Raw genomic sequence first — 26,078 nt, 5'->3', positions numbered from 1 at the left:
GCCATACATTTGTATAAGGTTAGACTGTTTGTTTGAAAACATCTGTTTACATTCCATATTCCAATAAGATTGTATTGTAGAAAAAAAAAGGGTCATCCACATAGGGGGTATGGGATTTCATTATATCGGGAGTCCTCCCCTCTTACCCGTCTTATTGTGGTTCCTTCTCTGTGTCTTTTAGTTATAGAACATCTTTTCTGGTAGGTCTCAGTCTTTTTGATTGATGGTTCTTCTGCAGAGAGTTGTGATTTTGGTGTGCTCATGAGAGAGGGTGAACTCAGAGTCTTACTACTCCACTATCTTGGCTGCTCTCCTTTACTGGACTTTTTTTTTAGCATACCACTTTTATCTTTAATCATTTAATTCTTAAAGACCTTTAACACTATTTTTACTGCTGTTTATGTAATAACTGCAAGAAATGGTCATCTGGACAAATGTTCAACAGGATACTTCTCTAAAGCTACTCCCTGTTTTGAGCTAAGACTTGAGGCCGTGCCTTAAGAGGCCCAACTCCACTATCCAGGCACTGTTTGAGGAACCTGCTAATAAGATGGTATTCTAAAGAGTCCTACACTTTGCAGGTATCCTAACATAAAATGGCTACACGACCTCCTGACTGCACAGAGTGGCTACACTTGACCCAGCCCACTAGGCCTGCCCATTTCAGATCAAGATATCCAAGGGGCAGCTACAGCCTACTAAATGCTTAAGTTAGAGAGAGCTAATGGCTTTCCTCCAGACCTGTAGATTTTAAATCTTCTGAAATTTATTCTTTATCTCAGGTGGCTGAGATAACTATATCCAAGGCTCTAAATCCATATAACGGCTGTAGAGTTTGCCAGGGCTTTAACTAGAGATAATTCTTTCAAATTTCCAAATTTCATTAAATATTTATTGTGTGCCAGGCAGTATGATAGATATAAGAAGTATAAAGTCAAATAAGACATGGATTCTCTCCTCAATGACTTTATGGTTGAGTTGGAGAGCAAAACAAGTAAAACAATTATAATACAGTGGGGGTATGTTTTATTGAGATATGTTATAAGAACACAGATGAAGGGTATCTAAAGCAGGGAAAGCCTCCAGGAATGGGTGACAGAAGGTAGGCCACCAGGATCCCACACTATCAGTAGACTACTCAAACCCCTTCCCCAGCACCCAAGAGCCCCCTGAACCATGACACAGAGTACCACAAGCTGACAGGAGGCATCCCATGAATGCTGAATTAAGGAGGGAACCAGGCACAGAAGGGCCCCCCTTCTGTAGAGACCCCATGCTAAGGAACAGAGGTACATGAAGTAGCGATAGAAAGGAGCAAGCAATAGTATAATCCCACCTGTCCCCAACCCGCCGCCACACACACACATGCATGCCCATCCACGGAGCCTCCACAGTGGACAACAGAAGGAAAAATGGACACTCCCACACACCCAACAGTCAGTCGTGACTCCAGGAAGCCAGGAGGGAATAAGACAAGACACAGCAGGTATCATTAAGGCTTTACTGGGGATCAGACAGGGCTGGGCAGGAACCACACTGGGAAGCAGGGCCTGTACACCAGGCCAATTCTGATCTTCAGGACAGTGCTGGGAGCTCAGAGCAGAGCCCTATGGGCCAGGGGTCTGGTTGGGCTCCTCACAGCAGAAGCAACCATGGAAGGGAAGGATAATCTGGTTGGCTTTAGTGCAGGAGGGATAATGTGGGGTGGGGAGGAACTTTGCTGAAGAAAAGTGGGGAACTGAATAAAGGATGGATGAAAAGGGGGTTGGGAGGGAGATAAAGGGGGCCAAGACGGCATCTAGAGTGAAAAGAAGGAGAAAGAAAAAGACAGATGGTTCTGTGCACAGGGAGGTCCACCTGGTCTCTAGGGCAATGGCTCCTCACTCCCGTCTCCTGGTTACAGGGCAGTACTTGTTGCCCCACACGGCAGTCTTTAGAAACAGAGGGCCTGGGAGGAAGCGACTGGACTTCACGTAGGCAGAGATCTTCTTCAAGCCCTGAGGGTGGGAAAAAGAAGGCCAGGCCTCAGGTCTGCTGCCCCACTGGGGCTCATGCAGCTCTCCCCAGGTTTGGTACCCTGGTACAGCCCTTCCATGTGGGGTCAAATGTTGGGGCAAAAGACAGTCTTTTGGGATGCTCAGCTCTGGAAAGTTGACTCTTCCAATTTCCCGTAATTCATTTGATTTCTTAATAAGACTTACCACATATGGAGACTCTACACTGTATAAGGTGCTGTATATCCACTAGAGATGATAATATAGGTTTAGAATCGCTACATGACTACCTGACAAGATAGGTTCTACTGTCACCATTTATCAGAAGGGAAACTGAGGCACACAGAAGATAAGCACCTCCCTCCTGCTCACACAGCTTATAGGTAATATGTCTAGAATGCAGCCTGGCTCGCTCTCGCTCTCCATTCTGAGCTCTTTCTGCTGCACTCCCTTCCTCGCAGCTGAAAACAAAAAGAACAAGGAGGTTCATTCATCATCCACTTATACAAAGAGCTAAAAGTCACCACTCAGGGCAGTTGCCCACCAACAGTGTGCCTGGAGGGGTATTCAGGATGTAAAAAAACAAGATGAAACATTCTGTGTTTTGGATACATGGCCCCTAGATAGTTAAGATGCATAACTAAGGAAAAAATTCAAATCACATCAGATTTATGCATCTTTCCATACACAGAAAAGCACTAAAATCACTAACTTGAGGTACCTGTTTTTTGGTGATTAGCAGTGATATTTTACTAAGACTTTTAGAGTTGATTATTCCTATTTCCCAAACCTCCTCCCCTACTTCTTGAGAGCAGTTCCTCAGAGCTATCGGAGAGGCTGTCTCCTGGAATACAGTCCTCAGTAAGTTCCCCAAAAAAAGGGAAACTCACTGGTCTTACGTTGTGTGGGTTTTACTTTCCAGTGGACAGTTTTGGCGACCACAAAGGGGCCCAGAGGAGACTTCTTCCGCTCACCAGAACTTTACAAGGATCTGGACCCTTGGTACCAGCAAGGCCCCTTGTGCCGGTCCACCTCTCTACATGTCCATACGAATTTGGGTGAGTCTCTCCTGATCTCAGTTTTACCATCTTGGTTGACAATCCTGAGTTTTATTCAGTGGTGGATGAAAAAGGTACCTGACTTCTCAGTTCAGAGATACTGAGAAAGTACCCAGTCGAGAGACACTGGGAAAGTTCAGGCTGGGTGAGTCGATAAGGGGCTGGTTGGCATCTTTCCTTGTATTGACTACTTTAACAGAGTTGGTTGGAATATAGTGCAGATACCATATAAGAACTCTTAACTCCAAAGATAAGGGACAGAGCTCTTCCTGGCCAGGTATGGCTTTCTCAGGCAACTGAGAAACTTCCAGGAGTGGTGGAGGCCAGTCCTTCATACCACACAGCAGTCCCATAGGGAAACCCATTCTTTAATTTACAGAAGTGGCCCATCCGGGGACACACAAAAAGATTTGGCCATCCAGTGTTCCCAGTGCCCATCGAGGCTTTAAACTGTCAGAGGGAGAAACTGAGACGTGTAAAAGACCTGAAATGACTCTAGGGTGACAACTAGGAGAGTTAAGCTCACAAATAGCACGCTGGCCCACCATACAGTTATCAATAGTAATTTATCCTGACAAACAGACTCTGAAATGGGAAACAAAGCTTTCTTAGCAAAAGAAAGAAGGGTGACAGATTGCTAACCTATGACTAACACCACAGCCAGGTTTAGGTACATTACATACGGAGCTTATACTTGCAAATACTTAATTGGGGAAACTATACCAAAGGAGGTCTCATCCTAAAAATGGCCAAAATGGGGTTCTTTGGACATTCCAATACTGGGTTTTTTGGGTGTACACAGCTAGAGAAAGCGGGCTATAAGATCAAACAGACTGAATGGAATGCTCATTTCGATTGGTATTTAGAAGCTTCTAAAAGAGGAAATGAGAAAGTAACTTCTTGCAGGAAAGCAACAAAAAATGGCTTGAAATTATATCAGAATTTTTAAAAGGCCCCTGAAGCTGGACCTGCTCTCCGTTGCTCCTCCCTGTTCCTCTAAGTGTCCACTGCAATGCTCTCCTTCATGCTATTCGTCTCTCTCTCAACTTCGTTTTTTTTTTTTCTAAGATTTTATTGATTGATTGATTGATTGATTGCTATGTTGGGTCTTCGTTTCTGTGCTAGGGCTTTCTCTAGTTGTGGCAAGCGGGGGCCACTCTTCATCGCGGTGCGCGGGCCTCTCACTATCGCGGCCTCTCTTGTTGCGGAGCACAGGCTCCAGACGCGCAGGCTCAGTAGTTGTGGCTCACGGGCCCAGTTGCTCCGCGGCATGTGGGATCTTCCCAGACCAGGGCTCGAACCTGCGTCCCCTGCATTAGCAGTCAGATTCTCAACCACTGCGCCACCAGGGAAGCCCTCAACTTCGTTTTTATAACACCAAAATTGATTCCCCACAGAAAGCAACAATAATTCAAAAGCCTTGGTAAAATTGTGATTATGTTGGCCAAAAAGTTTTTAAAACTTTTTTTTTTCAAAATTCTGACCTTAAGGAAACAAATGCCCTTCTAGGAGGAACTTGTGTCATCTCCCCATGCCTTTGAGATATAAATAGTCTACCTGATCTTAGGCATCTTCTACTGTGTTTTGGTAGCTTAGTCTCTGCAATTGAGAAGGTACACATATGGAGTACATTTGGCAGAAAGTTGCATAGACTGGGATTCCAAGCAGTCTTCTTGTTCAGCTATGCCAGCTTTAGGGAAATGTGTCATAAGGGGTCCCAGTCCATAAAGAGCCTTTGTTGTCTCAACCTTCCTTGTGTCCCTATACAACAAAGGCCTTTACTTTCTTAGATTATATTTGGGAGTAAACTTTCTGGTTCTTGTGAAGGCTGCATCCTTTGCACTCCCTTTTGAGGATGCCTCTTGCATCTTATTGGTTTGAATCACAACTAAGAATCCTAACAATGGATCCTTTAAATTGGAAAAACTTCTAAATTGGTAAGTTTTTAGAGACCTCTCATTGTAAACAGTTGTTTTATTGGTACCTATGGAAACACCAAACTAGAAGGTGGATACAAAGAAATATAATGGCTAACCTTAAGAACTCCCTTAGGTTATAGGATGGAAATCTTTAGATGGTTATTAAGAGATGGGATAAATGAAACAGACTTTGACAGCATTAAAACAAAGGTTTTGATACAACACTACCAAAAAAGATGTTTTGGAGAGGCCAAAAAGACCCCTTATTGGTCCTCCTAATGTTAAAGGGCCCCAAACAAGTCCACTCTATTTACCCCAGTTTAGAAAAATTTTAAAGGCAAGGAGGTAAAAAAAATTACACTCAGATACTTGACCAGCAATTGCGCGGGGCAACATGCCAATCAATCAAGTTAAAGATTGACAAAAAGCCCTGGGTCCCTTGGCTCAACCCCTCACTGGAGACCCCAAAGCCTTTTATACAGAAATGGGTAAAATGGCCAGGGAATAAAAAGGAAAGTTTCTGGGACTCCTTATAAGACCAAGACTGGTTAATAGGGTCCTAATGAGGGCTACGGTTAAAGGTATAAGAGTTGATAGAATTGAGAAGAAAGTTTATTAAAAATTGGTGTATTTGTGTTTTTTTAAATAAATTTATTTATTTATTTATTTATTTATGGCTGCATTGGGTCCTTGTTGCTGCGCTCGACCTTTCTCTAGTTGCAGTGAGTGGGGGCTACTCTTCGTTGCGGTGCGCGGGCTTCTCATTGCGGTGGCTTCTCTTGTTGCAGAGCATGGGCTCTAGAGCACAGGCTCAGTAGTTGCGGCGCACGGGCTTAGCAGCTCCGCTACCTGTGGGATCTTCCCAGACCAAGGCTCGAACCCGTGTCCCCTGCATTGGCAAGCGGATTCTTAACCACTGCCCCACCAGGGAAGTCCCAAAAAATTGGTGTATTTGAACAGGTTTTATGTAAGATGGTTCATCTCTTTTACCTGATATATTGTGGGGATGTACAATATGTCTCGCTGGGGAATGCTCCCCTGCCTGGTATAAGACAGGGCATATAATCTGTCTCTCAGGCAATGTTAACTAAACATGATAAAGGAAACCAATAGGGTTACATGAGTCCACAGAGTATGAGGTAAAAGCTGGGGTCTAATATTCAGGGGCTAACAAAAGCAATAATGGAGTTTGGTTTGGGGTTTTTTTTTGTTTGTTTGTTTTGTTTTGTTTGTCCCTAGGGTAAATTGGTCTGAGTTTGACTTGTGCACTCAGAAAGAGGACCTTCTGCAAACATTTGAAGGCATGATACACTGATCCCTAAAGTTCTGGAATATGGAAAGCTTTTGATTTCCAGTTTAGTTGGAAATTTTCCTTCTGATATAAAAAAACAAATTAAAGAAAATGTAGTTGGGCAAATCAATCTTTTGATATCACTTAGGTGGCAGCCCAGTTCTTTGGGGAATTAAAAGCAACTGTGGGGACTTCCCTGGTGGTGTAGTGGTTAAGACTCCAAGCTCCCAATGCAGGGGGTCCAGGTTCAATCCCTAGTCAGGGAATTAGATCCCACATGCATGCTGCAACTAAGAGTTCGCATGCCACAACTAAGGAGCCCATGAGCTGCAACTAAGGAGCCCACCTGCCACAACTAAGACCTGGTGCAACCAAATAAATAAATAAATAAATAAATATTTTTTAAAAATAAAAAAATAAAAGCAACTGTGTTTGTCTTGCAAATCCCCACATTTCAGAAATGTAAATACAGCCCACAATGACATGAGACTGAACCTGATTAACTTAATAAGGTAGAACCTGAAACCAAAGGGAAAAAATAAAGGAAAAGAGGCCTTTTTAAATTCAAATGGTTAGAAAGGCTCCTTCACCCAAAATCTAATTCACAGCCTCTTTTAAGGATTTGTCAAGAATGAATGTAGATCTTAAGTCTTTTCCACGAATAGTAAAAAGCCTAAAGAGTCTCCCTCATTATCGGTTTTAGAAAGGAGTAAGCTGCAACCCACTGCAGTCACCCACTGACAGTGTGCCCTGAGGGGAATTCAGGATGGAGAAAACCAGGATGAAACATTCTGTGTTTTGGATATGGGGGACCTTAGAGAGTTTGGATGCATATCGAACAAAGAATTTCAGTCACCCCAGATTCATGCATCTTCCTACACATAGAAGAGCACTAAAATCATTAACTTGAGATATTTGTTTTCGATAATTAGCACTAATCTTTTACCAAGATGCATGCTTGACTACATGTACCTCCCAGCCAAAACTTCATATACTTACTGTCTCCTACCTTACATCTTGAGAGCAGTTCCTCCGAGCTCTCTGAGAGTCTGTCTCCCGGGCTACAGTCCTCAGTAAGGTCCCCAAATAAAACTGAAACTCACTGCTCTTAAGTTGTGAGGGTTTTTTTTCCCAGTCAACATCTTGTTATAGGAGTACTTGTTCTTCTCATTCTGCAAAAACATTCTCTTTTTCAGAAAAGACTTCTAGGTTCCCAGGGTTTGCCCACAGAGGGATGGACGCCTAGCAAAACAAAGGGGCTCAGAAAGTGCCCAAGCAACTTGCAGAAGAGACCAGATCTCACTCAGCAAAACCTGGATGAAAGGTGATAGTGAGGCAGGAGATAGATGGGACCCAGGCCAAACAGCTGAAGTTCGTCCCCTGTGGACAGAAACTCCATAATAGCAGAAACTCCATAATAGCAGAAACTCCATAAAAGCAGGATGATGGAGGAGGCTGGGCCCTGCCCAGATAAGAGATAAAAGACCACATATTCCTCATTCTCGAAGTCAAGGAGACCTCCCCGACTACACATGCACAGAAAGCCTCCCTGGAGGTCAAAAAGGGAGGGGGCGCCACCTCATAGTAAATGATGTCAACTACCCATAGGCCTCTTCGCTAGAATCCATCTTGGCTAAGAGATGTGCGCGCACACAGGGAAGGACCCTGAGATATACCAAATATGGACTCCGAACCAGGCAAAGCAAGATGACTGGTCAAAGGAAACCTGGAAGAAATGCCCCACAAAAGTGATTCAAACTACCACGAGGGCGTGACTCTCTCTCTGAGCCCACCCGGTGTCTATCCACACGTACTGTACTTTTTTTTCTCCTAATAGACACTTTACTTGTTTCACTACTTTCCATCTTCGTGGGAATTCTTTTCTGCAAAGCCAAAGGGCCAGGGCCTCGTCACTGACCACTGTTCTAGTAGCTAGGATTTGGTGCTCTCACCGCCGCGACCCGACCTCAGTCTCTGGCCGGGAACCAAAATCCTGCTTCAAGCCGCTGCAGGCCGAGGCCACCTGAGATCATATTTGGTGCCGAAACCAGGGAATTTAAGGTAAATTGCGGGCTTTGCCCAGCTGCAGCTTGAGGCCTTTGACTTTCACTCTTGCCCTCTTTCTCTTGCTCTCTGCTTCACTTTCTTTTCAAGTCCCACCCCTCAGGCCCTCAGGTCCTGACCCCCATGGCATTTTCCATTGTGGCCAACTCCAATTCCTCCGGAGTTCCCCCTTCACTCCAGGCATTGGCAGTCCATACACTGCAACGGACAGCCTATTGGGCTGGTCACCTTCAAGCAGACTGCAATGCTCAAGGAGAGCCCTGGCAATGCACCAGCAGTGGTTCAAGGAACCCCTCACTCGAGGGACTGGGTAGACCAGAGATGTCTGGTCAGGGATCAATGGGAGAGTAGAGGACACTCAAAATCCCACCAAGCACAGGATTCGAAGGAAATTCAGAGGACGCTCTGAATCTCCTTCAGGTACCTCCTAGTAATGTTTCCAGGACGCTGGACTTCATTTCTAGGAGCGCAGTTAAGCCAGACGGGCTGAGAAAGGAAAGCTTAGGTCCTGCTGTAACATTGCCTGGCCTTTATTTAAGTTGGGGGATGAAGAAAATGGCCTGAAAATGGGTGTCTTACAATTAGATCTTTACTGCCATAGTATGGGAAAATGGACTGAGGAAAACTCTCCTGACATTCTAAACGATCCCTTCTAACTTCTCCCAACTCTCAGGGGGGAAACCAAGCTTCCCCCGCTCCTGCAAGTTCCCTTACTCCTTCAGATTCTTCTGATCAAACTAAGACCCCACCTCCTTGGAGGGACAATCCCTGCTGGGACAACATTTTATTAGCCAGTCTGCCCCTGTTATCCAGGCCAATCTGAGCATTAAATTGGTCTAAATTTTGGTCTAAATTTTAGCTATGAAACTATGACCAAGGAAAAAGAAAGATGATTTTTGACAGTGTGGCCACAATATTCTTTAGACTTTGGAGAAAACTGGTTAAGAAAAAAACTTTTTTTTTTTTTAAATCCCAAAACTGGTTCTTTTTTCATGTGCAATTAGAGAAAGCTAGCTTGTTACTTTTTTTCAGAATTCTGACACTGAGGAATAAGTCCTACTAGGAGAACTTGATTTTCTCTCCCTGTGCCTTGAGACCAGGGCTCTCAGGAACACTTATCTTATCTAGACCATCTCTAATTCCTGAAGCTAAAAAAAACTGGAATGAAGCCTTTTAAAATTTTTCTTATTCCAACTGTTATTTATAAACTAGTGAGTTTTACATTGTGATATCTAATTCATAACTAAGTTTAGAAAATGAAGTTAGATCTCTCGTTGTGTCTTTCTGGATATATGTATGTCTCAGTGTATGTCTTTGTCTTTGGATAATATTGCTGAGGTTAATTTGTAAATGAGCTCTATTTAATGGGCTTAAAGAAAAGTAAGCGCTTTCATCAGGCAATTCTAAATACAAGAGAAATTAAGCTAAATGAATTTCAGGTTCACATGAACTGGGAAATATTCAGTATTAAATTAATACCTGGTATTAATGTCTAAGTTTGTTGATCTAATTAATATAGACATGTCTTTAGAGTCATCAACATTAAGTATAACACTTTTATTGCATCTAGGTTTAATATAAGCTAAATAAAATCTTGTTATATCCATTGTAAATTTGTCAGCAAGGAAAGTAACTCAATGTGAAGAAACTTTTAAGGAAAAAAATTCAAATGAGATAAGAGCTTCGGGTGAACTTTTTAGGAATAAAATAAGATACTGAAACATTAATTACTGAACACTGGCTTCCTTTTACAGAGAAACAAAAGGTCTAGAACTATTAATAAATATGTTTGGTGCCACACTGAGATATTTTCTGTAGGAAAGCACATTTTTCAAGAAATTATTATTTGGATTTATGTTTACCAATCTACAGAGTGCTGATATAAAGGACAGTTCATGGATGCTTAAAGAAAGTAGGATGTGTGTTTTTAGTAAAGAAGGTATGAGGAATGGAATTGCATTTTATTAAGGGAAAAAGAAGTAGGTCTGACTTACAGGTGGCTGTTTCTAGATGGAAAAATAAAGTAATGGATACAGAAACTGATAAAAAGTTTTGTGGAAAGTGGACCCCAAGAAAAGAGTTTTGAGCATGGTCAGGATTGACTAAGCTTAAAATAAATTTAACTGAGTAAATGAATTTTAAAAGTAAGCTGGTGCAAAACTTGAATTTGGGGACTTCCCTGGTGGCACAGTGGTTAAGAATCCACCTGCCAACACATCCTCAATGGTGAAAAACTGAAACCATTTCCACTAAGATCAGGAACAAGACAAGGTTGTCCACTCTCACCACTATTATTCAACATAGTTTTGGAAGTTTTAGCCACAGCAATCAGAGAAGAAAAAGAAATAAAAGGAATCCAAATCAGAAAAGAAGAAGTAAAGCTGTCACTGTTTGCAGATGACACGATACTATACATAGAGAATCCTAAAGATGCTACCAGAAAACTACTAGAGCTAATCAATGAATTTGGTAAAGTAGCAGGATACAAAATTAATGCACAGAAATCTCTTGCATTCCTATACACTAATGATGAAAAATCTGAAAGTGAAATTAAGAAAACACTCTCATTCACCATTGCAACAAAAAGAATAAAATATCTAGGAATAAACCTACCTAAGGAGACAAAAGACCTGTATGCAGAAAATTATAAGACACTGATGAAAGAAATTAAAGATGATATAAATAGATGGAGAGATATACCATCTTCTTGGATTGGAAGAATCAACATTGTGAAAATGACTCTACTACCCAAAGCAATCTAGAGATTCAATGCAATCCCTATCAAACTACCACTGGCATTTTTCACAGAACTAGAACAAAAAATTTCACAATTTGTATGGAAACACAAAAGACCCCGAATAGCCAAAGCAATCTTGAGAAAGAAAAACGGAGCTGGAGGAATCAGGCTCCCTGACTTCAGAATATACTACAAAGCTACAGTAATCAAGACAGTATGGTACTGGCACAGAAACAGAAATATAGATCAATGGAACAGGATAGAAATCCAGAGATAAACCCACACACATATGGTCACCTTATCTATGATAAAGGAGGCAAGAATATACAGTGGAGAAAAGACAACCTCTTCAATAAGTGGTGCTGGGAAAACTGGACAGCTACATGTAAAAGAATGAAATTAGAACACTCCCTAACACCATACACAAAAATAAACTCAAAATGGATTAAAGACCTAAATGTAAGGCCAGCCACCATCAAACTCATAGAGGAAAACATAGGCAGAACACTCTATGACATAAATCACAGCAAGATCCTTTTTGACCCAGCTCCCAGAGAAATGGAAATAAAAACAAAAATAAACAAATGGGACCTAATGAAACTTAAAAGCTTTTGCACAGCAAAGGAAACCATAAACAAGATGAAAAGACAACCCTCAGAATGGTAGAAAATATTTGCAAATGAAGCAACTGATTAATTTGCAAATGAAGCAACTGATTAAACAAAGGATTAATCTCCAAAATTTACAAGCAGCTCATGCAGCTCAATATCAAAAAAACAAACAACCCAGTCCAAAAATGGGCAGAAGACCTAAATAGACATTTCTCCAAAAAAGATATACAGATTGCCAACAAACACATGAAAGAATGCTCAAAATCATTAATCATTAGAGAAATGCAAATCAAAACTACAATGAGATATCATCTCACACCGGTCACAATGGCCATCATCAAAAAATCTGCAAACAGTAAATGCTGGAGAGGGTGTGGAGAAAAGGGAAACTTCTTGCACTGTTGGTGGGAATGTAAATTGATACCATGGAAGCAACCTAAGTGTCCATCAACAGATGAATGGATAAAGAAGATGTGGCACATATATACAATGGAATATTACTCAGCCATAAAAAGGAACGAAACTGAGTTATCTGTAGTAAGGTGGATGGACCTAGAGACTGTCATTCAGAGTGAAGTAAGTCAGAAAGAGAAAAACAAATACCATATGCTAACACATATATATGGAATCTAAAAAAAAATGGTCATGAAGAACCTAGGGGCAAGACGGGAATAAAGATGCAGACCTACTAGAGAATGGACTTGAGGATATGGGGAGGGGGAAGGGTAAGCTGGGACAAAGTGAGAGAGTGGCATGGACATATATACACTACCAAACGTAAAATAGATAGCTAGTGGGAAGCAGCCGCATAGCACAGGGAGATCAGCTCGGTGCTTTGTGACCACCTAGAGGGGTGGGATAGGGAGGGTGGGAGGGAGGGAGATGCAAGAGGGAAGCGATATGGGGACATATATATATGTATAACTGATTCACTTTGTTATAAAGCAGAAACTAACACACTACTGTAAAGCAATTATACTCCAATAAAGATGTTAAAAAAAAAAAGAATCCACCTGCCAATGTAGGGGACACAGGTTCAATTCCTGGTCCAGGAAGATCCCACATGCCATGAAGCAACTAACCTCATGTGCCACAACTACTGAAGCCCGTGTGCCTAGAGCCTGTGCTCCACAACAAGAGAAGCCACTGCAATGAGAAGCCCGCACACCGCAACGAAGAGTAGCTCCTGCTCACCACAACTAGAGAAAGCCCATGAGCAGCAACAAAGACCCAACGCAGCCAAAGATAAATAAATAAAAATCTACTTAAGATTAAGAAGCCTAGCTTGTTCTTTCTAAGGACACAACGGTTTCCCAGACAAGATGACGGTGATGCGGAGATTCCAGACACTCCTTGGAACAGATCCTGCTGGAATAACAGCAGATGTCACCCCGGGTCCCTTAATGAGTCAGGGCGAGAGCTCCGTGACCCCAACTAGGTAGGGTCTGTGAGCCCCTTGCCAGCCTGAAGAAGCTACAGAAGACAGACCTTTGCCCTTCATCCTCCCAATAAAGATTTCTTGGGGTTCATGTCTCTCAGGGGGGGATTTGAGGCAGGAGATAGATGGGCCCCAGGCCAAACAGCTGAAGTTTGTCCCCTGTGGACAAAAACTCCATAATAGCAGAAACTCTATAAAAGCAGGATGACGGAGGAGGCTGGGCCCTGCCCAGATAAGAGATAAAAGACCACATATTCTTCATTCTCGAAGTCAAGGAGACCTCCCTGACTACAAATGCGCAGAAAGGCTCCCTGGAGGTCAAAAAGCGAGGGGGGCGCCACCTCATAGTAAGTGATGTCAACTACTCATAGGCCTCTTCGCTAGAATCCATCTTGGCTAAGAGATGTGCAAGCACATAGGGGAGGACCCTGAGATACATCAAATACAGACTCAAAACCAGGCAAAGCAAGATGACTGGTCAAAGGAAACCTGGAAGAAATGCCCCACAAAAGTGATTCAAACTACCACGAGGGCGTGACTCTCTCTCTGAGCCCACCCAGTGTCTATCCACACGTACTGTACTTTTTTTTCTCCTAATAAACACTTTACTTGTTTCACTACTTTCCATCTTCGTGGGAATTCTTGTCTGCAAAGCCAAAGGGCCAGGGCCTCGTCACTGACCACTGTTCTAGTGGCTAGGATTTGGTGCTCTTACCGCCGCGACCCAACCTCAGTCTCTGGCCAGGAACCAAAATCCTGCTTCAAGCCGCTGCAGGCCGAGGCCGCCCGAGATCAGTATGAGGGTGTGGAGCACAAGGCCAGGCCAAGCCAGACTCTAATTATTCCACTTAAAGGACAGAGTCCACCTGCCTGGCCTGGGACTTGAGCCCAGTCTCCCTGGGCCCCAACCTACCACATCCTCAGTACTGCTGCAGCCAACTAGGCAGTGAGACACTCAGGTGTATCTGTGCACAGTCTTCCCAAGACAGACAGTGCCCAATAAGTTCCAAGGATTCAAAGATCCTGGGGCTGCCTGTACCCAACAGCCCAGGCCCCAACAGGCCACACAGTGCAGCCCACATCTGTCCCCATCCTCCCTGCCGGGCAGTCATCCCAGCTCTTGCAAAATTCTCAAGGCCAATAAGCCTGGACCAGAACCAGAGCTGATGAGAACTAGCTAAGAAAGCAGATTTGATGATGGGGGCTGGGTGGGGAGTGGGGGTGGGAATAGAGAACAGACTGTAGTCTGAAAAACCTATTGGATTAGAGCTTCAAATTCCCAAATCTGACATAAAGCAGACTTTGTTGCTCTCCCACTGGTTGACTGAGGGTGACCGATGATGAGCTGGGAGGTGAGGTCAGGCTGTGCTCCTCCAGCACCAAGTGGTTCCACGCACACCACACAGCTCGGGGTTCCTGTAGTTCTCCAGCTGCACTGAGTCCCAGAAGGTGTGCACCAGGACTGTGTTACTTCTTCATCACCACTGTGCCTGACACAGTGCCTCATACAGAGGAGAGGGTCAGATCAGTGAATGTTACTAAAAATAAATGTACTATCCCGCCTCTGAGATCGGAATCTTGGGTAACTGGAAGGAAGAAGGAAGGAAGACGAGGGAAGGAAAGTGTCCACTATAAGAGGTGTCGAGATAAAATCCTTCCAAAGGACACCTATGTATGTACTCAAATCCCAGCACCAACTACAGTCCTGAGAATCTCAGTACAACTGGCGGCGACTCACTTGTGCAGACCCCTCTGGAGATCCAGAGAAGATATTGTCTGTGTTTTTAGTACTTTATATCAGTCCTACTGTGTCTCAACTCTACTAATGCCAGCTGCAGGCAAACTCCTGAAGGTTCTGCTTCCTCCACACTTTCCAGAGCTGTGAACCCAGACAAGAAAAGGACCTGAGCTTTCTTTTCCATACAGGAAAGGGAGACCACTGACTGCTGCCCATAGAAGCCAGATGCTCTGACTGGGAGCCCAGCACAGCCTTTACTGGCTCTGTGACCTTCAGAAATTACTTATCCTTTCAGCTTAATTCCTTATCTGTAAAATGGAGAGGATAATTCTTTTACCACGGAGGAATGTTATAAAGATTAAATTTGACACAATATATGTTAGATGCTGAGCAGAGATTCTGGCATAAACCAAGTCCTCATTAAATGTTATTCTTCATTTGGGTTCCAACTAGGAAAGCATCAGCGAAGAGGGGGAAGAGAAGAGAGATATAAATACTAGAGGGATCAGGAGAATCACCTCAAAACGGGAAATGAAGTCTTTCAGGTTTGGGAATTCATCCAGGCACTTGGGCTCAAATATGCGGTGCATGTCAAGGACGTCGTAAGCCAGGAAATCCACATAGGTGAGCTGCAGAAAGGCAAAGCATGAATGGGCACCAAACTCTGAACACGGGAAAAATGACAGCTCTCCATCCCCCAAAGCCGTCCCCCTTACCTTGTCCCCTGCAAACCAGGGCCTCTTCCCCAGAAAATCTGAGAAGAGCTTCATCGTTTTAGGGATCTCCTTCAAGTAATCAGGCTTTAGTTTCTCCTGAGGCACAAAACAGCTGTCACTGCCCTCAGATAGAGACCCCCTGGGCAGAGACCAGGCCTCCCAGGGCTGTGCCTGATCCCAGCTGCCAAGTGAGCCGCCATGTCCCCTGACTACACCCGGGTCGGTGCCCAGGCTGCGATTTAACCCACTTGTGTTCATTAGACTCCTACCAGGTACCACCTCCCATCTGTGAGAGGAGATGGGAAGGCAAAGGGCAAAACCACACTGTGCCTGAACCTGTCACCACTCAGCTCCAAACACCTGCCATGGGACAGACCAGCAGTGCTGTGAGACCTGGCAGAGCTCGGGCCTCAGACCTCAGGAAGATCAACACTCAAATGACTCAGGAAAGAAGTCCTAAGTTCCAGCGTGGGTGACAGAAAGGGTGTGAATGCCGATGCAGTCTCTGAACAGATGAGGAGAATCTGAGAGGCTGAAAGGAAGGAGGGAGAGGAACAAATTCTGACCCCAGGCTGCCTACTGGGCACATGCGTTTATGCATGAGATGCCGAGGAGGAGGTGCTGGGCTAACGAGGAAAACACCCTGTCTAGGAACTGGATTTCCACCCAAGGGTGTCTGGACTCTATCCTAAGATTGGTGGGAACTAAGTCAGAGTTTCCAAGGGAATGTGTTGGTTGATCAGTAGCTCCAGGGAGTTCAAAGGCAAAAGACCAGTGTAGACGCGACCCAGACCAGCATTTCAAACCCTGTCCAGCCCAGTGGGAGGGGACTCACAAAGTCAGAGCTGTAGCAGATCATGGCCATGCACAAGCGGACATCCATAACCTGGTTCTCCAGTACGTCCATGCGAATCTTCTCTTCCTCTGTCTCCCCACCTGTGGCCACACAACAGGGACTCAGCCTCAGGATCCCACCCCAGAGAAGCCCAGGGCATGGCCACCTGTACCCCTCCCCCACCCACAGCTCCACTCACACATGTTGTGCTTGCGAGCAATGTAGCGAAGGATGGCGTTGCTCTGGCTGAGCTTGTGAGCCCCATCAATTAAGTAGGGCAGCTGGAAGAACAACAGGCCAGGTCGGTTGGGCCACCAGGCTCCCCTGCACCCACTCCCTTGAGCAAGGGCACAGATGAAACCTGGCACTCACAGAGCCTGGCCCATGGTAGACACTAAATAATATACTGTAAAATGAAGGGATGAGCTGGGACATACAGTATTATAGAAAGGCAGTGAAGAGAACCAGGAAGCTGAGAGGCTGAGCAGAGGCACCGGATCCTGAAACCTCTAAGCTGGGTAAGGAGATGGACAGGGACACCGTCCACTTTCCCCCAGAGCACCCCAGCCCCTGCACCTACATTGGGGAAGTCCAGGCCCAGCTTGGATTTTTCATTCAGCCACTGGCTTCTGTCATAGTTGGGAGCTGTGGTAAAGAAGATTCAGTGAAACAAACCACCCCGGAGTCCAACCTTCCTTCCCGGGGGACCTACCAAGGAGTCAGAGACAAGAGCCCCTGAACAGGTGGATCTGGAATCTGAACCTCTAAATCTCACATGGAGTTTTGGGGGAAAGTACAATTAGACGGCTCTGGAACCCACATGAGTAAGGCTTACAAAGGGTTAGTGCAAGCAATAAAGGGAGCCCGTGCCGATGGCTGATACAGGGGCCCGGCTATCGGCTCTCATGGCCTGCCTTGGAGGCCAGCTAGACCCTCAAAGAGTTCGGGTAAGGTTAGACCTCTCTCCAGCTGCTGGAGGGCAGCAGATAGAAATAACAGGGGCCAGGACATGGGTTGCTTGGTACCAAATCAGCATGAGTTGAGCAGAAGCCAGGACATGACAAGGATGCCATTACCGTCCCCCATCGGGTACTTCTCCTCATAGTTTGAGTCTGTGTACTCCAGCAGCAGGCGGATGGCGTGAGCCAGCTGGGAGAGATGGCCGGGACAAAGGACAGACATGAGGTTTAACCGCGCGACTTTCGGTGCTCCGGGTCCCCTCCCACACTCCCAACCCTCTCCCCGACCTGGGAAGGAGAGGCGGAGGGAAGGGGTTGGGCTGCAGCGATCCCCACAAACGAAGTTTCTGGCGAACCGGTCCCCAGCTGCGTAGCATTTCCCCGCCCGCCCTGGTGGACCCCCGCTCACCCCGCGGATGTCCCAGTAACCCAGGGTCATTGCCATGGTCAGGGTTCGTGGATCGGGGTACTCTCTCCGCACCGCTGTGGAAGTTCATCCGGGTGCCTGGATCAAGCCTGTGTGTGGCCTGAGTGAGGCCACGCCCCCCTCGCGTCTCTCCGCCACGCCCCCAACTACTACCCAATCTCCGAGGCCTCCTGCGACCCGGGACGCCCGGGGTCCTCAGCGCGGTATCTGCACCCAGCGCAGTGGAAATAGTCCGTGTTCCCGTCCAGCCGCGGGGACTTGGGAGCCGAGCTCTGGGCGCCAGGACGCTGAGGGCAGCCTGGTTCCCGTCCCCAGTCAGATCTCAGCTAAATCGGGGGAGTTGGCAGTGCGCTCGGGGAACAAGCCTGAATCACAAGAGCACGAATCTTCCACCTCCCCTGCCCTCCCAGGAATCGCTCAGGCTTGCTCCTGGGCTGCTGAGTTCCCCCGGGCTCTGGGAGGCTCCGACTGCCAAGTTCAGTCCACAGAGTGGTGCCCCTCAGATCGAAACTTTAAACGAGCCACTAGCACAGGAAGCTCAGGACTCCAAGCAATCCTAACGCTCCCCCGACTCTTTATAATCCCTGACAGCAGCGTATCTTCTAGAACAGACTATCAGTGGGATACAAGAAACACCCACGACAAGGAGCAGAAAAAGTAAATGTGGTCAGTGCTTTCCTTTCAGGGACTATGGAGGACTCGTCCCTTCAGTCGTATGCCAGAGTGATAATGACCAACTGTTAATTAATCGGGTAGCTTTATGGTCTAAATAGTGACTCTAAATTCAGAACCAGGCCCAGCAAAGAAGATATCCAGGTGCAGTCCGGAGATGTCCCGACAGCCAGCTAGATGACCCTCACGTTGACTGGGTTGACTGGGTCAGTGACCTGGATTGTGGTGGTCACAGAGGGATCTGAGTGGGGGGGGAGAGGGCTGTCCTTTGAGCGGCTAGGAGCCTCTCCTGCTGCAAGGGGGGCCAGAGGGGGGACCAGCAAGAAGCCTGGAGGACTGGCACAGGACCACAGGCAGAGTGGGCCCAGCACACCTTGGCTGCCCAGGTCCACGGATTCCTGCCCTGATCCTGGCTCCTGACCCACGTGTGGTTTTGTGTAGGAGAGGGTGGCTCAGGTGGTCTTTGATGACGCTCTGTGATACAACCTCCTCAAGAACAATGTCCTACCTGCCAACTTTCCTCTTTGAAGCTTGACCGTTATTTCAGAATGAGGAGAATAGGACAAGGTTGGTCTGGGTTCACTTTTCCCTTGTTTAAAGTATATTACAAGGTAATGGATATATGAAAAGAGATGAGAGGAACTTTTAAAAACAAATGGATTTTACAAGTTAAAATGCAAGGTTGGTACACTACAGAAAAATAAGTTTAAAATTAGCTAACAATTTACAAGGATAGAAAGGTATGAACCCAGCATTCAATAAAGGTTTCTGACCACCAAGATAGAGTATGGAGTGGGGGTTTGAGGAAAGCAGATATATTCTATCTAATCCCTGTTAAATCACAGAGTCCGAGTCTGCACATCTCTGCTAAGTTGGGGAGCTGGGAGACTGTGTCACCAGAGACCAGCAGAGCTCAGTCCCCATGACAGATGCTTCCAGCCATTCTGACCTTGCCAGTCCTCAGGGCTCCAGGTTGAGGTCCAGACTCAGGATGCAGCTCAGGGTCAAGTGGATTCCTAGTTTGGTTTGCCCACAGGGAGGCGATGGTGGCCATGCACACACAAAAGTGCTGGCCCTCAATAGTTATATTTTTCACAATATAAAGAAGTTGTCATTCTGAGTTTTACACATCTTGAGCTTGGAAAAGAAACATGACCAGATTTTGCTGAGAAAATGACTTTCTTAAACTAACATTAAATAGAGTCATAATATTTAAAATACGTAGAACAGATATTATTCCATTAGCATTCATCCATTCATTCTTTTTTTTTTTTTTTAAGGTTGGAAGTCAGCTGGAAAATACAAGGACAGATTTTAAAATATGGAAGAGACTTTAAGTGTTCAAACACTGAGAGGGACTAAGAGGGAGAGAGGTTGAAGGCAGGAGAAAGAGGCAGTGCCTGGTAGGACAGGGAACTGCAGACATAGGGACGGCCCAGAGCACAGGTGGCCCCTTCAGGAGGAAGAGGACAATTCTGCAGGAGGATGAGGAGGGCTGGCCGAGCAGGCTGTCAGACTCAGCCCCCAGGCCCAGGGGTCACACCCGTAGGTGCAGTGGGTGTGAGAAAGGCAGTAGCGGGCAGTGGGGGACTCGGGAAACTGGAGAGTGGGCTGAAGGGCGTGATGCAGCCAGTGGTTGCCTCGCTGAAATTCAGTGCCAACGTGGCCACATCTTCTGGATTTACATGTGCTCTCTCTTGATTGTAATGTGTTGATAAGTTCTAATATTTTAGAGAACACTGTGCAGGACATCAAAACACGTTGTGTCCAATGTTCAGCTGAGAATTTGGTCTCTAGTCTGACTCTACATTGCATTCCATCCTTCCAGCTCTCCTGCTGACGTTGTGAACTCTCAAAGTAAATTAAAAATTCTGTATAAAATAGCCACAGAATACAAAACAACCCACTAAATAAATACCAACAGTAGTATTAAAATGTGTCCTACCATATAGTAATTTTTTTAAAGGTTTTCAAAATATTGTCTGGGTAAACTTGGGTAATCCAGGATATAAAGAATATTTTTTAATCAGAATAAAAAATAAAAATCATAATTTATTAGCTTCTGTGATAGGGGAATATAGAAAATAAATTTTCTCCATGTCTATAGTTTTAAGAATAAATAAATACAAACCAAGGCGTCAAGAATTTAGAAAGGAATTAAATTTAAAATAAATAACATGTGGAATTCTATTTCTACATGTTTCAGTCCTGTTAGGTTTTGTGCTTCTAGGAACATATTTATTTTATTCAGATTATCTGATTTGTTGGCATATGGTTGTTTGTAGTATTCTGCTGCAATATTTTTACTTCTGTAGAATCAGTAGTCCTGTCCCATCTTTCATTTCTGATTTTAGTAATTTGCATCTTCTCCCTTTTTTCTTAGTCAGTCTAGCTAAAGGTGTGTCAATTTTGTTAAACATTTCAAAGAAATTTCCTGAACCTTTTATTGATATTCTCTACTGTTTTTCTATTCCCTTTATTATTTATCCCTGCCATAGTCTTTATTATTTCCTTTCTTCTGCTAGATTTGGGTTTAATTCTTTCCCTAGTTCCTTAATTTATAAAGTTAGCATGTTTATTTGAGATCCTCTTATTTTTAATGTGGGCATTTCTGGCTGTAAATTTCCCCCTTAGCAGTTCTTTTGCTGATTTCCATAAGTGTTGGCATTCTGTGTTTTCATTTTCACTCATCTCTCAGTATTTTCTAATTTCCCCTGTGATTTCTTATTTGACTCATTATTTTAAATGTTTTGTTTAATTTCCACAAATTTGTGGATTTTCCAGTTTCCTTCTGTTATTGATTTCTAACTTCATCCCATTGTGGCTGAAGTAGATAGTTGATATGATATCTATTTTTTAATTCTTGATGCTTTATTTGTGTCCCCACATATCTTGGAGATTGTGCCATGTGCACTTGAGAAGAATGTGTACACTATTGTTGCTGGGTTGAATGTTCTAATATGTCTGCTGAATCTAGTTCATTTATTATGTTGTTCAAGTCCTCTATTTCCTTACTTTTCTTCTGTCTGGTTGTCCTGTCCATTATTGAAAGCATGGTGGCATGGTGTTTAAGTCTCCAACTATTGTTGTAGAACTATTTCTCTCTTCCATTCTGTTTTTGATCAGTTATTAGGTGTGTAAATGTTTATAATTTTTATATCTTCTTGCTTTATTGAACACGCTGTAATAGATAATGTTCTTATTTCTGTCTTATAACATTTTTTGATTTAAAGTCTATTTTGTCTGATATTAGTATAGCCCTGCTCTCTTTTGGTTACTGTTTGCTTGGAATATCTTTTTCCATCCTTTCACTTTCAACCTATCTATGGGGCTTCCCTGGTGGCGCAGTGGTTGAGAATCTGCCTGCCAATGCAGGGGACACGGGTTCGAGCCCTGGTCTGGGAAGATCCCACATGCCACGGAGCAACTGGGCCCGTGAGCCACAATTACTGAGCCTGCGCATCTGGAGCCTGTGCTCCGCAACAAGAGAGGCTGCGATAGTGAGAGGCCCGCGCACCGCGATGAAGAGTGGCCCCCGCTCGCCGCAACTAGAGAAAGCCCTCACACAGAAACGAAGACCCAACACAGCCATAAATAAATAAATAAATAAATAAATAAACTCTCAATTTAAAAAAAAAAAAAAAAAAAAAAAAAAAAAAAAAAACCTATCTATGCCTTTGATCTAAAGTCTTTCTCTTGTAGATATCATGTAGTTCAATCATGTTTTTTTAAGGCATTCTGCCTATCTCTGCCTTTGATTAGAGAGTTTAATTCATTTACATTTAAATAAATTATTGATGAGAGACTTACTTCTATCATTTTGCTATTTGTCCTCTATTTGCCTTATAGTTTTTTCTCCCTCATTTCTTGCATGACTGTCTTTTATGTGTAGTTGATGTTTTGTCACGAAACTTTTCATTTTCCTTCTCATTTTTATTTGTGTATATTCTATAGCTATTTTTCCTTGTAGTTACCGTTGGGGATTATATTCAACATCCTATAATTACAACACTCTAATCTGAATATCTACCAGCTTAATTCGAATACCATTCAAATACTTTGCTCTTATACAGCTCTGTCCCTTCTCTTTGATTTTTTTTTTAAGTATTTGTTTTATTTTTATATTTATTTATGGCTGTGTTGGGTCTTCGTTTCTGTGCGAGGGCTTTCTCTAGTTGTGGCAAGCGGGGCCACGCTTCATCGCGGTGCATGGGCCTCTCACTATCGCGGCCTCTCTTGTTGCGGAGCACAGGCTCCAGACACGCAGGCTCAGTAATTGTGGCTCATGGGCCCAGCTGCTCCGCGGCATGTGGGATCTTCCCAGACCAGGGCTCGAACCCGTGTCCCCTGCATTGGCAGGCAGATTCTCAACCACTGTGCCACCAGGGAAGCCCCTCTCTTTGATTATTGATGTCAGAAAATAACATCTTTATACATGTGTGTCAAAAAACATAGACTAATAATTATTTTCTAATGGACTAATCTCTTAAATTATGTAGAAAACAAAGAGAGAGTTATAAAACAAAGTTATAATAGTACTAGCTTTTATCATTATCCATGTATTTACCTTTTCCAGGAGTCTTTATTTCTTCACATGGCTTCACATAACTCTCTAGTCTCTCTTCATTGCAACCTGAAGGACTCCTTTTAGCATTTCTTGTAGGGGAGGTCTAGTGATAATAAACTCTCTCAGCTTTCACTTATCTGGGAATGTCTTAATTTCTACTTAATAGTTGAAGGACAGTTTTGTCAGATATAGAATTCTTGGTTGACAGGTTTTCCTTTCCTTTGTCACTTTGAATATGTCAACCCACTGCTTCTGGCTTCCAAGGTTTCTAAGAGAAACCTGATAATAATCTTTTTGGAGAGCTCTTGTATGTGATGAGTTACTTCCTTCTTGTTGCTTTTAAGATCTTCTCTTTGTCTTTGTCTTTCAATAGTCTGATTATAATGTGTCTTGGTGTGCATCTCTTTGAATTTATCCTACTTGGAATTCCCTAACTCTTTCTTCTTCCTTCTTGAAACTTCCTTTGAATCCTTCCAGTGAATTTTTCATTTCAGTTATTGTAATTTTCAGTTCTAAAATTTATTTTTGGTTCCTTTTTTATGTTTTCTATATCTTTTTTGATATTTCCATTTTGTACACTCTTTTTTTTTTTACATTGTTATTGGAGTACAATTGCTTTACAGTGTTGTGTTAGTTTCTGCTGTATAACAAAGTGAATCAGCTATATGTATACATATATCCCCATATCCCCTCCCTCTTGCGTCTCCCTCCTACCCTCCCTATCACACCCCTCTAGGTGGTCACAAAGCACCGAGCTGATCTCCCTGTGCTATGCAGCTGCTTCCCACTAGCTATCTACTTTACATTTGGTAGTGTATATATGTCCATGGCACTCTCTCACTTTGTCCCAGCTTACCCTTCCACCTCCGTGTCCTCAAGTCCATTCTCTACGTCTGTGTCTTTATTCCTGTCCTGCCCCTAGGTTCTTCAGAACCATTTTTTTTAGATTTCACATATATGTGTTGGCATATGGTATTTGTTTTCCTCTTTCTGACTTATTTCACTCTGTATGACAGACTCTAGGTCCATCCACCTCACTACAAATAAGTCAATTTCATTTCTTTTTATGGCTGAGTAATATTCCATTGTATATATGTGCCACATCTTCTTTAACCATTCATCTGTCGACATGGACACTTAGGTTGCTTCCATGTCCTGGCTAAGTGCTGCAATGAACATTGTGGTACATGTCTCTTTTTGAATTATGGTTTTCTCAGGGTATATGCCCAGTAGTGGGATTGCTGGGTCATATGGTAGTTCCACTCATTGTTTTCCTAACTTTGTCCACATCTTTTAGCTCTTCGAGCATCTTTAAGACTGTTGACTTAAAGTCTAGTAAGTCCACCATCTGGTCTTTCTCAGAAATAGTTTCCACTGATTTACCACCCCCCTGCCCTTAGAATGGGCCATACTTTCCTGTTTCTTGTACGTCTTGTGATTTTTTTAAAAAATGGATATTTGAATCTTATAATGTGATAACTCTGGAGATCAGATTCTCACCCTTCTCCAGACGTTGCTGTAGTGTATGTGTGTGTGTGTGTTTCAATTGTTATATGGTGTCTTTGTGTCAGGGATCAGTCTGAGATGTACATGTAAGGTCTGTGTGGTGCCTTTCTAAATTCCCCCACATATATGGTTGCTTTTGAATGTCCTAGACCTCAAATGTCTGGCTTCCAAAAGGAGAAAAAGTGAAACATGGAGAAGGGAAAAACCATGGCACTGGCCCTTTAAATCTCCTGGCAGCAGCAGGGCCAGTTGGTGAGTCCAGGTAGCCAGGAGGGAAAAAGACAAGACACAGCAGGTGTTGGCCAGCCTTTACCTGGCAATCAGACATATCTGGGGCTGGGACCAGGCCAGCTGCTGCAGCTGAGAGCAGTAAGGGGCCCAGCTGGCCATGAGGCCTCCATACCAGGCTGGTACTTTCCTGGCAGGGCAGTGGAGAGCAACCTCAGGGTTAGGTAAGGCAGGTGAGAGGTCTAGTTGAGCTCCTCAAAGCAGAGGTAATCACAGCATCTGCCCCAACTCCCCTCCTAAGTTGGGGACCTATTTACTGGACAAGGGTACTACCCTTCAGTGACCCTGACAGCAGAAGAGAACATCCAATTGGGGCAAGTGCAAGGAAACTTACTGAAGAGAAGTGGGCAGCTGAGGCCTTAAAGGACACCTGGAACTCTCCAGGGCTCCGGGGTCAGTTCTGCCCTGGGCTGGAAGGAGCAGATGGCTTTCTGCAGGCAGAGATTATCCTTTAGGCCCTGAGTGTGGAGAAGGAGAAGAGCCTGACTCAAGGTCTGGAATCCATCAGAGCACAGGCGCTGAAGACACAGACTGCCCAGGGAGGCCAGTGACAGCTGTGCTCTGTGGGGTTATTAGTGACAAAGAAGACAGCATCTGTGAACTAAATCTCAGCTTTTCTTCCAACTTCTTTGCAACAAAAAGGGGAAACTGAGGCACACTGAGGTTAAGCAACTTTCTCATGCTCACATAGCTAGGAAAGACTGGAATGCAGCCTGGCCCTGGCTCTCCCCAAGGTCTATGCTCTCCCCTCACTGCCACCCAACCACCCCTGTCCCTCAGGAGGCCCCATCATTCACTCTGTCTCTACAATATTCTTCTGTTTCAGAAGGAGGCCCACAGCTCCCTAAGGGCTGCAAACTCAGGAGGGACCCTAGAAGAACAAAGGAGCTCAGAAGGTACCTGTGCAACTTGCAGGAGATGCTGAATGACTCAGCAAAACTGGATAAAGCTGGATGAGGGAGGTGCGGGCCAGGCTCTAATTATTCCTCTTAGAGGAGAGAGTATTTAAAATTCCTAAGCCTGGTTTTGGGACCCTCTCGAATTTCCTAACTTGCTCCTGTAACTTTGTCTCCTGGTCTCTGAGACAGGATGGCCCTCAGGTGCATAACAGAAGCAGGGGATTCAAGGATTAATAATTCCCTCAGAACCTGGAGAGATTAATGTGACCTCATCTTCTAACAAACACGAAAACCTTCAAGCTACTTCCTCCCACACTGACCTTGATGGAGTTAACGATCCTCCCGTCTTCGTGTCTTTG

The 26,078-nt window shown here is 44.3% G+C and overlaps 1 protein-coding gene across 2 annotated transcripts; it reads right to left on the bottom strand.

The window, feature by feature from the left end:
* Positions 1-1,487: 1,487 nt before the first annotated feature.
* On the bottom strand, positions 1,488-17,864 carry GSTM4 (glutathione S-transferase mu 4). Of its 2 annotated transcripts, XM_059927379.1 has the most exons (8): positions 17,770-17,864; positions 17,478-17,550; positions 16,982-17,046; positions 16,601-16,682; positions 16,402-16,502; positions 15,567-15,662; positions 15,369-15,479; positions 1,488-1,997 (listed from the first exon to the last, which is right to left on the bottom strand). In XM_059927379.1, exons 1-8 carry the CDS (start codon positions 17,803-17,805, stop codon positions 1,881-1,883), a joined length of 681 nt encoding a protein of 226 aa, XP_059783362.1. In that variant the 5' UTR covers positions 17,806-17,864; the 3' UTR covers positions 1,488-1,880. The 2 variants fall into 2 exon arrangements, with proteins under 2 accessions (XP_059783362.1, XP_059783369.1); XM_059927386.1 differs by lacking the exon at positions 17,478-17,550.
* Positions 17,865-26,078: the final 8,214 nt, after the last annotated feature.

The sequence above is a fragment of the Balaenoptera ricei genome, chromosome 1 (assembly GCF_028023285.1).
Source record: "Balaenoptera ricei isolate mBalRic1 chromosome 1, mBalRic1.hap2, whole genome shotgun sequence".
Lineage (NCBI taxonomy): Eukaryota > Metazoa > Chordata > Mammalia > Artiodactyla > Balaenopteridae > Balaenoptera > Balaenoptera ricei.
The sequence above is the reverse complement of the archived record's forward strand: the minus strand, read 5'-3'. Positions and strand labels throughout refer to the sequence as shown.